Here is a 12,102-nt window from a genome sequence, read left to right as displayed (position 1 = left end):
TACCCTCTCTGCTTCCTGAAGGACCTAGCTCCATCAATTATTTCTTCTGTCTTCAATTCCTTTTTATCTATGGCCTTTCTCTCCTCAGCATGTAAACTTTAAAGAAGAAAGGAAAGAAGGAAAGAAAGAATTAAATATACCAACACATGTATACTCAATTTTTTTTTTTAAGCTATCAGGAGTCCTCTTTCTCTTTTTTCTACCCAGCTTTTTGTAAGAATTGTCTGTATGAGCTGTCACCATTTTCTTATTTATGATTCATTACTACTGAACTGGGTTCATTGACCCCCTTATTGTTAAACCAGGTATACCCATTTTAGTCTTTATGTGACTTGGTATCTCTGAAGCATTTGACACTGCTGGCTACTTCTTCCTCTTTGAACTCTCTTGTTATCCTGGGTTTGATCACATTCTATAAGGAAGCCATGTGGATTCTCTTAACAAAACCAGAACTTAATGGTTCCAGTGGTTCTAGGTGGACACATCCACCTCCAGTTAGGTAGGTTTGTTTAGGACTAAAGATCTCACTTTCTCTGAGATTTGCTTTGCCTTTGACAATTTCTCAGTAATTATTGTGACTACTACCATCATGCTGGGCTGAGTGGCCACAGGCAGAGCTGGATTCAAGTGTGTTCTCTCAAGTCTTCCCTTATTTCCTATAAGGCACTGGGGCCAAAAGAATATTTCAAAGAGATGTGACATTGCATTTTAAATAAAGTGTTTTTAAAAGGTTCTTCTTGTCTCAGTTGAGTTCATTGCAACATCATTGTATAATAATGAACGATTAGGAGTGACAAAAATGCTCATCAGTAGGGGAATTCATCACTACTGAACTGTATGAATGCATTATGTTATATCCATATGTGAGAGAGTAGGCAGCTAGTAAGTGAATGAAGTAGACCTAGATGTATTGATGATGTATAGAAAAAGAAATCAAGCGGAGGTCTGTTATTTTATCTGTCATCTATCTATCTCATAATTTGTTACAGAAGAAAACGCTACAGAATAGAATTATGTGTAAATGTTTAACACTTGGTATCTACTCATCAAACCGTTATGAGTGATTTCATCTGAGGAGTGGAAATGGAGGGTGTTATGAGTTACTTTATTTCCTTTTTATATTTCTGTTTTGTGATAAAACAGTAATGATTTTGAGGATTTTAAATGTAGAAGAAATATCAACTTACGACCTTTTCTTACCTGTCTTGCTCTCCTTCCTCTAGCTTCTTGGGCTACAATCTTTGCTTTTTTCATTTTCTTTCCAAACTGTAGCCACTCTAACTGAATCCCCTTAGTGGGCTTCTCCTATCTGAATCCTGTTTATCCCTCAAGAGTCATCTCTGGGGTTCCCTGAGGAGCATTGCTGGATTACTCAGACGTGTTTTATTATCTTCCCTTTGTGTTCCCATGGTACCCTGGGAAATCTTCCTTAGTCACTTGTGTCTAGGGCAGGAGCTGTTATTTGATTTTGTATTCCACGGACCTGAGCGGCGGGGTATCTAGCACATGGTAGAAATTCATTAAAAGGGGTTTCAGTGTTAAAATAATAAAGCATAAAATTTGGAGTAGATCTTCTTAATACCACCATGTATCCTTTTGTGTAGGTTGTCATATTTCCTTGGAGCTCTGTGTGAAGATACATGTTTTAATTAAACTGCAATTTATATCTCAGGATGTGTTGAGTTTATGTTGATAGGCTATCCTAATAGAACTCCAGGCAGTTTATTTAAATGTAATATGATTTCTTCAATTATAATTGGAGGACAGGAGAGTGATAATTTCATACTTCATTGTAACATAAAACAATATGGAGCATTTCTTATAATATCTCCAAATGCATTAATTAAAGAAAACTTGCATTTGTGTGCTTCGAAATGTGTTATGTTGACTCAAGCAGAAGGATAAACAAAAATTGCTGTTTCTTCTGCATGTAAATTGCTTGTCTAACAGTTTGTTTTCTTTTTAGGTTCAACAGATAGATCGTGTGGTAGAAGTTGTGGAGGAAACAATTAAAGGTAATTGTTGAAAGTCAGATAAGCACATATATATATTATTTGAACTGTATTATAAAATACTACTTAGTTAACATTGTTAAGCATTTTTATGAAAGTTATTGTTGGACAAAAATCATAAAATTTTGTCCTTGACTGCTTTGTGCATTGACCAGTCCAATATAGGAGGCATATATTTGGTTGGCTTATAAATGTCAGGTATAGTCTTTTTAAAACATCTTAGTTTTATTTTAGTGTAAAATAGATTTAATTTGAACCTCAGATCAGGAAGACAGAATTTAATTTTAAAATAAGGAAACACCTTTATTTTCAGTTTTATTGAGATATAATTGACATTATTTGCTTGTTTTTATATCACATAATTAGTTGTAGTTATCCCTTCTGAAAGTACTTTAAAAGTAGTATTCAATTTTGATTCCTCTTCTATGTATAATTTTTGTAGTTACAGAAAATAGAATTATGCTTTGATTGTTTTATTAGCCAGTGTTCTTTGAAACAGATTCTTATTGAAGCCACTGAGGAATAAACCATTCTTAATTCTGTGGATTAATTTGTAAATATAGTCTACTTTTCTTCTGTTAGATTAGTACAAATGAAAACTGATAATATGATATTAAAATATTAAGTGAATTGAGTTCTCACTTAAAAATTTTACCATTTTTTTTAATAAATGGGAGTTTGTGTTTTAAAAAAAGTCTACTTCCATCAAATTGAGATTTTTAACCACATACTTTTCCTGCTGGCTTGTATTTACTACCTTCCACATGCTGTTTTTCATTAATTTTGAGTCTTTAATTTACTAGGTGACCACAGAATATGAGAATTTTAGACTATACCTTAGTCTTCCTTGAAATCCTGAAATAAAATGAAATGTCACGATTAAAAATTTGTAGCAGTGATAACTTTGAATATTTCTTTTCAAACTATACCTCAACCCCATCTTGTAAGGTCTAGAAGTATCACTACTAACATTTATTGTGCACTTACAGTGTGACATGCACTATGCTAAGCATGGAGTAAGTCATTTAATTTTACAACAGTACTGTGAAGTACCGTGGGTACCTCTGTTTTCCTCATGTTTTAGAAGAGGAAGTTGCGACATAGGGGCACACAGTAAGTGCATAGTTGGAATCTGAATCTAGGCAATCTGATTCTGATGCCTGTTCTCTTAAACTTGACACTACGTTCATACTATACCATGATTGCTGTGCTCTCTCCCAGTTGAGAGTCACTGCCTTAACAGTTGTTCAGTTGAGCTTCTTAAAGCAGTGCTTCAGGATGCTTGAGGGTGTTGTTGCTTGAGTACCAGGCATATACTAGCCACTAAATATTTTTTAAAAATTGAATGACAATAAAGATCTTACAGGAGAAAATCTAGGTGACCATAGGTATGGCGATTACTTTTTAGATGTAACACCAAGGCATCATCTGTGAAAGAAATAATTGATGAGCTGGGCCTCATTAAAATGAAAAACTTCTGCTATGAAAAAGACAGTAGTATCAAGAGAATGGGAAGACAAGTCACAGGCTGGAAGAAAATATTTGCAAAAGACATACCTGATGAAGAACTGTAATCTAAAATACACAAATAACTCTCAAAACCCAACAACAGGAAAATAAGCAACCTGATTAAAAAATGGGCCAATGACCTTATCAGAAACCTCACCAAAGAAGATACACAGATGGAAAATAAGCATATGAAAAGATGCTCCACATCATATGTCATCACGGATGACACCAACCAGCCTGCTTCCTCCAAGAGTTAACTCATTAATACAAATTCAGATTTGCTTGAAAGGGGCTTATTATGAATAACAAAAGATGCTCCTCTCACCCTATCACTCAGGAAATCATAAGAGTTTTAGGAGATCTGTACCAAGAACTGGGGATGGTGACCAAATATGTATTTCTTATATCACAATATCACAGAAGGCCTGTCACTGCCAGGTTGGGTTAATTAGGGGTAGCATCTCACTGAAGAGTTTTGCTTAAGTGGGTTTATTGGAGAGACTGCAGTTGGGTTTAATTGTGATAGTCTACAGCAAGAGATGAGTTGAAGATGAAGGTGCTGTGGGTGTTCACTGGCAGGTTGGTTTGAGGGTGGAAAGTTTGATGAATTAAGTCTTAGTAATACAACAGGAGAATTTCAGAGATGGCAGAAATAATTTTGTTAGATGCCCTTAGTTTGCAGATGAGGAAGCTGATCCAGGAAGGGTTTAAGGGACTCATCTGAGATCTTCTTGTTAATGGAGATCTGGGCCTGTCACTGAAACTTCCATTCTTCACTTTCTTTTTCTACTGCCAAGACTTACAAGACAGCACAAGTTAGTGAAATAATGTGGTCCTTGTAACAGTTAACTACTTGTTGGTTGTTTTTCAGTAAGTTACTTTTCTGAGACTCAGTTTTCTCCGTTTAAAGTGGAGAGGATTAAATGGATAAGACTTTTGAGATACCTGGGATACACTAGGGGAAAATTCATGTTAATGTTTACTTCTTACTACCCCCTGAACACTTAGGGTGCAGGAATAATCCAACTGACCTTCGATTGCAGTGATGCTCCTTTCAATCACACTGTATATACGGCTGTCATTTTCTGGGAATATCTCACTCTCCTGTATGTGTACCTTCAGTGGTTGCCTGTTACCTACCAAATTAACTTGTGACTTCTAACTCATTCTACCATTTCCACTTTTTCTTCCATTAATTCCGTACATACACCTTTTGCTCCAGTCAGCTGTACTGTTTGATATGTCTTGTATATTATTTACAGTTTGCTTCACATTCATCTTAGGATCTTGCACAGAAGTGGATAAGTTCTGTTTCCCTCCAGATCCATTCCCCACCTTGATGTGTGTCCATGGAGGCAGACCTGTGTGGACTGCATCAGTAGGATCCTTGCTACCTGGCATCTAGTTGGATTTCTCCAGTTAGAGGTTGGGGGTGTGACTAGAGTGTGAAATGGGAGGATTCGTTCCCCTCTCTCACTCCCTTCTTACCTGCCCATCCTAACCTGAAGGTCACAGCTCCTGTCAGGTGGCCCTCTCTATTCATCTGTTTTTCCGGGTTCCTGTAACTCTTCCTTTCCTTTGCTTTTTCAGGCCCAGGGGTGAAAACACACCCCATTGTTGCTAGCCTGAGAGTATTGCATTGTCTCTTGCTGGTTTTCCTAACCTTGCCAAGCTTTAGTAAATAGTCCCTTTATTAAAATCTCTTCAGTTATGCAGTGTGCCATCTGCTTGCTGGGACCCTGATTGATAAATGCTCCATGGAGAAGAAGGCTCTGCCCAGGAGGGCCAGATGGAATACAGCCTGACTAGAGGATTCTGCTATAACTGTCTTGTTTTCACATTTGATTCCTGTTACGCTGTCTTCATATGTCTTCCTTGAAGGGGGTTTGAACACACAGCCTCTGCCACAGCCTGTTTGCATTCTTCTTGTGGTATACAAAGTAGCATTTTTAAAAAAGGTATTAATAAGATACACTGGTGATAAAAACATTTAAATCTATTGTAATTACAAGAAAACCAAACAAAGCATACTCTTTTTATATCTGTCTTGGTTGGAGCAAACTGGAGAATTTAAGATATGCTGAATGAGTTCTCACTGTTAAACACTAGTGGCCTGAAAATTCCATCCATTTATAGCATTTGCTTTAGGAGACAGTATATTATAACGACTTTAGGATTTTCTTTTGTATCATCTTGATAGTTGAACAAGATATGTAATTAAAGCTAAGGGAAAAAGTATAATATTTAAAGGATTTACTTTTTTTTTAACACCTTTATTGGAGTATAATTGCTTTACAATGATGTGTTAGTTACTGCTTTATAACAAAGTGAATGAGTTATATATATACATATATCCCCATATCTCTTCCCTCTTGCATTCTCTAGTAGGTCTCCGTCTTTATTCCCATCTTGCCTCTAGATTCTTAATGACCATTTTTTTGGTTTGTTTTTTAGATTCCATATATATGTGTTAGCATACGGTATTTGTTTCTCTCTTTCTGAAGAAGTGACTTACTTCACTCTGTATGACAAACTCTAGGTCTATCCACCTCACTACAAATAACTCGATTTCATTTCTTTTTTGTGGCTGAGTAATATTCCATTGTATATATGTGCAACATCTTCTTTATCCATTCATCTGTCAGTGTACACTTAGGTTGCTTCCATGTCCTGGCTATTGTAAATAGAGCTGCAGTGAACATTTTGGTACATGATTCTTTTTGAACTCTGGTTTTCTCAGGGTATATGCCCAGTAGTGGGATTGCTGGGTCATATGGTAGTTCTATTTGTAGTTTTTTAAGGAAGCTCCATACAGTTCTCCATAGTGGCTGTATTAATTTACATTCCCACCAACAGTGCAAGAGGGTTCCCTTTTCTCCACACCCTCTCCAGCATTTATTGTTTGTAGATTTTTTGATGATGGCCATTCTGACTGGTGTGACATGATATCTCATTGTAGTTTGGATTTGCACTTCTCTAATGATTAATGCTGTTGAGCATTCTTTCACGTGTTTGTTGGCAATCTGTATATCTTCTTTGGAGAAATGTCTATTTACGTTTTCTGCCCATTTTTGGATTGGTTTGTTTGTTTTTTTGATATTGAGCTGCATGAGCTGCTTGTAAATTTTGGAGATTAATCCTTTGTCAGTTGCTTCAGTTGAAAATATTTTCTCCCATTCTGAGGGTTGTCTTTTCATCTTATTTATGGTTTCCTTAGCTGTGCAAAAGCTTTTAAGTTTCATTAGGTCCCATTTGTTTATTTTTGTTTTTATTTCCATTTCTCTAGGAGGTGGGTCAAAAAGGATCTTGCTGTGATCTGTGTCACAGAATGATCTGCCTTTGTTGTCCTCTAAGAGTTTGATAGTGTCTGGCCTTACTTACACGTAGATCTTTAATCCATTTTGAGTTTATTTTTGTGTATTTTGTTAGGAAGTGTTCTAATTTCATTCTTTTACATGTAGCTGTCCAGTCTTCCCAGCACCACTTATTGAAGAGGCTGTCTTTTCTCCACTGTATATTTTTGCCTCCTTTATCAAAGATAAGGTGACCATATGTGTGTGGGTTTATCTCTGGGCTTTCTATCCTGTACCATTGATCTATATTTCTGCTTTTGTGCCAGTACCATACTGTCTTGATTACTGTAGCTTTGTAGTATAATCTGAAGCCAGGAAGCCTGATTCCTCCAGCTCCATTTTTCTTTCTCAAGATTGCTTTGGCTATTTGGGGTCTTTTGTGTTTCCATACCAATTGTGAAGTTTTTTGTTCTAGTTCTGTGAAAAATGCCAGTGGCAGTTTGATAGGGATTGCATTGAATCTGTAGATTGCTCTGGGTAGTATAGTCATTTTCACAATGTTGATTCTTCCAATCAAAAAACATGGTATATCTCTCCATCTGTTTGTATCATCTTTAATTTCTTTCATCAGTGTCTTATAATTTTCTGCATACAGGTCTTTTGTCTCCTTAGGTAGGTGTATTCCTAGATATTTTATTCTTTGTGTTGCAGTGGTAAATGGGAGTGTTTTCTTAATTTCACTTTCAGATTTTTCATCACTAGTGTATAGGAATGCCAGAGATTTCTGTGCATTAATTTTGTATCCTGCTACTTTACCCAATTCATTGATTAGCTCTAGTAGTTTTCTGGTAGCATCTTTAGGATTCTCTATGTATAGTATCATGTCATCTGCAAACACTGACAGCTTTACTTCTTCTTTTCTGATTTGGATTCCTTTTATTTCTTTTACTTCTCTAATTGCTGTGGCTAAAACTCCCAAAACTTTGTTGAATAAGAGTGGTGAGAGTGGGCAACCTTGTCTTGTTCCTGATCTTAGTGGAAATGGTTTCAGTGTTTCACCATTTAGGACCATGTTGCCTGTGGGTTTGTCAGATATGGCCTTTATTATGTTGAGGTAAGTCCCCTCTATGCCTACTTTCTGGAGGGTTTTTATCATAAATAGGTGTTGAATTTTGTCGAAAGCTTTCTCTACATCTATTGAGATGATCATATGGTTTTTCTCCTTCAGTTTCTTAATATGGTGTATCACATTGATTGATCTGTGTATATTGAAGAATCCTTGCATTCCTGGAATAAATCCCACTTGATCATGGTGTATGATCCTTTTAATGTGCTGTTGGATTCTGTTTGCTAGTATTTTGTTGAGGATTTTTGCATCTATGTTCATCAGTGATATTGGCCTATAGTTTTCTTTCTTTGTGACATCTTTGTCTGGTTTTGGTATCAGGGTGATGGTGGCCTCGTAGAATGAGTTTGGGAGTGTTCCTCCTTCTGCTATAGTTTGAGCAGTTTGAGAAGGATAGATGTTAGCTCTTCTCTAAGTGTTTGATAGAATTCGCCTGTGAAGCCATCTGGTCCTGGGCTTTTGTTTGTTGGAAGATTTTTAATCACAGTTTCAATTTCAGTGCTTGTTTGGTCTGTTCATATTTTCTGTTTCTTCCTGGTTCAGTCTTGGACGGTTGTGCATTTCTAAGAATTTGTCCATTTCTTCCAGGTTGTTCATTTTATTGGCATAGAGTTGCTTGTAGTAATCTCTCATGATCCTTTGTATTTCTGCAGTGTCAGTTGTTACTTCTTTTTCATTTCTAATTCTATTGATTTGAGTCTTCTCCATTTTTTTTTCTTGATGAGTCTGGCTAATGTTTTATCAATCTTGTTTATCTTCTCAAAGAACCAGCTTTTAGTTTTATTGATCTTTGCTATTGTTTCCTTCATTTATTTTTCATTTATTTCTGATCTGATCTTTATGATTTCTTTCCTTCTTCTAACTTTGGGATTTTTTTGTTCTTCTTTTTCTAATTGCTTTAGGTGTAAGGTTAGGTTGTTTATTTGAGCTGTTTCTTATTTCATAAGGTAGTATTGTATTGCTATAAATTCCCTCCTAGAACTGCTTTTGCTGCATCCCACAGGTTTTGGGTCATTGTGTTTTCATTGTCATTTGTTCTAGGTAGTTTTTGATTTCCTCTTTGGTTTCTTCAGTGGTCTCTTGGTTATTAAGTAGTGTATTGTTTAAATTCATGTGTTTGTATTTTTTACAGTATTTTTCCTGTAATTGATATCTACTCTCATATAGCATTGTGGTTGGAAAAGATACTTGTTATGATTTCAATTTTCTTAAATTTATGAAGGCTTGATTTTTGACCCAAGATATGTTCTATCCTGGAGAATGTTCCATGGGCACTTGAGAAGAAAGTGTATTCTGTTGTTTTTGGATGGAATGTCCTATAAATATCAGTTAAGTCCATCTTGTTTAATGTATCATTTAAAGCTTGTGTTTCCTTATTTATTTTCATTTTGGATGATCTGTCCATTGGTGAAAGTGGCGTGTTAAAGTCCCCTACTATGATTGTGTTACTGTTGTTTTCCCTTTTATGCCTGTTAGCATTTGCCTTAAGTATTGAGGTGCTCCTATGTTGGGTGCATAAATATTTACAATTGTTATATCTTCTTCTTGGATTGATCCCTTGATCATTATGTAGTGTCCTTCTTTGTCTCCTGTGATAGTCTTTGCTTTAAGGTCTATTTTGTCTGATATGAGAATTTCTACTCCAGCTTTCTTTTGATTTCCATTTGCATGGAATATCTTTATTCATCCCCTCACTTTTAGTCTGTATGTGTCCCTAGGTTGAAGTGGGTCTCTTGTAGACAGCATATATACAGGTCTTGTTTTTCTACCCATTCAGGCAGTCCATGTCTTTTGGTTGGAGCATTTAATCCATTTACATTTAAGGTAATTATTGATATGTATGTTCCTATTACCATTTTCTTAATTGTTTTGGGTTTGTTATTGTAGGTCTTTTCCTTCTCTTGTGTTTCCTGCCTAGAGAAGTTCCTTTAGCATTTGTTGTAGAGCTGGTTTGGTGGTGCTGAATTCTCTTAGCTTTTGCTTGTCTGTAAAGGTTTTAATTTCTCCATCAAATCTGAATGAGATCCTTGCTGGGTAGAGTAATCTTGGTTGTAGGTTTTTCTCTTTCATCACTTTAAATATGTCCTGCCACTCCCTTGTGGCTTGCATAGTTTCTGCTGAAAGATCAGCTGTTAACCTTATGGGGATTCCCTTGTGTGTTATTTGTTGTTTTTCCCTTGCTGGTTTTAATATTTTTTCTTTTTATTATAATTTTTGATAGTTTGATTAATATGTGTCTTGGTGTGTTTCTCCTTGGATTTATCCTGTATGGGACTCTCTGTGCTTCCTGGACTTGATTAATTATTTCCTTTCCCATATTAAGGAAGTTTTCGACTATAATCTCTTCAAGTATTTTCTCAGTCCCTTTCTTTTTCTCTTCTTCTTCTGGGACCCCTATAATTCGAATGTTGGTGTGTTTAATGTTGTCTCAGAGGTCTCTGAGCCTGTTCTCAATTCTTTTCATTCTTTTTTCTTTATTCTGCTCTGCAGTAGTTATTTCCACTATTTTATTTTCCAGGTCACTTATCTGTTCTTCTGCCTCAGTTATTCTGCTATTGATCCCTTCTAGAGAATTTATAATTTCACATATTGTGTTGTGCATCACTGTTTGTTTTCTCTTTAGTTCTTCTAGGTCCTTGTTAAATGTTTCTTGTATTTTCTCCATTCTGTTTCTAAGATTTGGGATCATCCTTACTATCCTTATTCTGAATTCTTTTTCAGGGGAGACTGCCCATTTCCTCTTCATTTGTTTGGTCTGGTGGGGTTTTATCTTGCTCCTTCATCTGCTGTGTGTTCCTCTGTCTTCTCAATTTGCTTAACTTACTGTGTTTGGGGTCTCCTTTTCACAGGCTATAGGTTCGTAGTTCCCTTGGTTTTTGGTGTCTGTGCCCAGTGGCTAAGGTTGGTTCAGTGGGTTGTGTAGGCTTTCTGGTGGAGGGGAGTAGTGCCTGTGTTGTGGTGGCTGAGGCTGGATCATGTCTTTCTGGTGGACAGGTCCACAGCTGTTGGTGTGTTTTGGGGTGTCTGTGGCCTTATGATGGTTTTAGGCAGCCTCTCTGCTAATGGGTGAGGTTGTGTTCCTATCCTGCTAGTTGTTTGGCATAGGGTGTCCAGCACTGTAGCTTGCTGGTCATTGAGTGGAGCTGGGTCTTGGCATTGAGATGGAGATCTCTGGGACATTTTCACTGTTTGATATTACATGGAGCTGGGAGGTCTCCTGTGGACCAGTGTCCTGAACTTGGCTCTCTCACCTCAGAGGCACAGCCCTGACCCCTGCCTGGAGCACCAAGAGCCTGACATCTACACAGCTCAGAATAAAAGGGAGGAAAAAAAAAAGAAAGAAAGAAGAAGATAAAATAAAATAGTTATTAAAATAAAAAATAATTATTAAAAAATTTTTTTAAATCGCTAAAAAAAAGAAAGAAGAGAGCCGCCAAACCAAAAAACAAATCCACCAATCATAACAAGCGCTAAAAATTATCCTAAAAAAAAAAAAAGAACAACAGGCAGACAGAACTCTAGGACAGATGGTAAAAGCAAAGCTACACAGACAGAATCACACACAGAAGCATACACATACACACTCACAAAAAGAGAAAAAGGGAAAAAAAATATATATATTGTTGCCCCCAAAGTACACCTCCTCAATTTGGGATGGTTGTTGTCTATTTAGGTATTCCACAGATGCAGGGTACATCAGGTTGATTGTGGAGATTTAATCCACTGCTCCTGAGGCTGCTGGGAGAGATTTCTCTTTCTCTTCTTTGTTTGCACAGCTCCCGGGGCTCAGCCTTGGATTTGGCCCTGCCTGTGCGTGTAGGTTTCCTGAGGGCGTGAGTTCTTCGCTCAGACAGGACGGGGTTAAAGGAGCAGCTGATTCGGGGGCTCTGGCTCACTCAGGCCGGGGGGAGGGAGGGGTATGGATGCGGGGCGAGCCTGCAGCGGTAGAGGACGGCGGGATGTTGCAGCAGCCTGAGGCGCCGTGTGTTTTCCCGGGGAAGTTGTCCCTGGGTCTCAGGACTCTGGCAGTGGTGGGCTGCACAGATTCCTGGGAGGGGAGGTGTGGAGAGTGACCTGGGCTTGCACACAGGCTTCTTGGTGGCGGCAGCAGCAGCCTTAGCGCCTCAAGCCCATCTCTGGGGTCCATGCTGATAGCCACGGC

At 37.4% G+C, this 12,102-nt stretch overlaps 1 protein-coding gene across 9 annotated transcripts in view; it reads left to right on the top strand.

Moving 5' to 3' along the window:
* CDKAL1 (CDKAL1 threonylcarbamoyladenosine tRNA methylthiotransferase) overlaps window positions 1–12,102 on the top strand; it is a 669,277-nt gene that overhangs the window by 182,855 nt on the left and 474,320 nt on the right. For all 9 annotated transcript variants that reach the window (XM_082638078.1, XM_082638075.1, XM_082638082.1 and 6 more), the window contains one exon: window positions 1,967–2,015. In XM_082638078.1, coding sequence (XP_082494204.1) covers window positions 1,967–2,015 — 49 coding nt within the window. The remainder of the gene's footprint in view (window positions 1–1,966; window positions 2,016–12,102) is intronic.

This window comes from Mesoplodon mirus, assembly GCF_964341445.2.
Source record: "Mesoplodon mirus genome assembly, chromosome: 12".
In the NCBI taxonomy this organism is placed as follows: domain Eukaryota; kingdom Metazoa; phylum Chordata; class Mammalia; order Artiodactyla; family Ziphiidae; genus Mesoplodon; species Mesoplodon mirus.
This window is presented reverse-complemented; position numbering and strand designations above follow the sequence as displayed.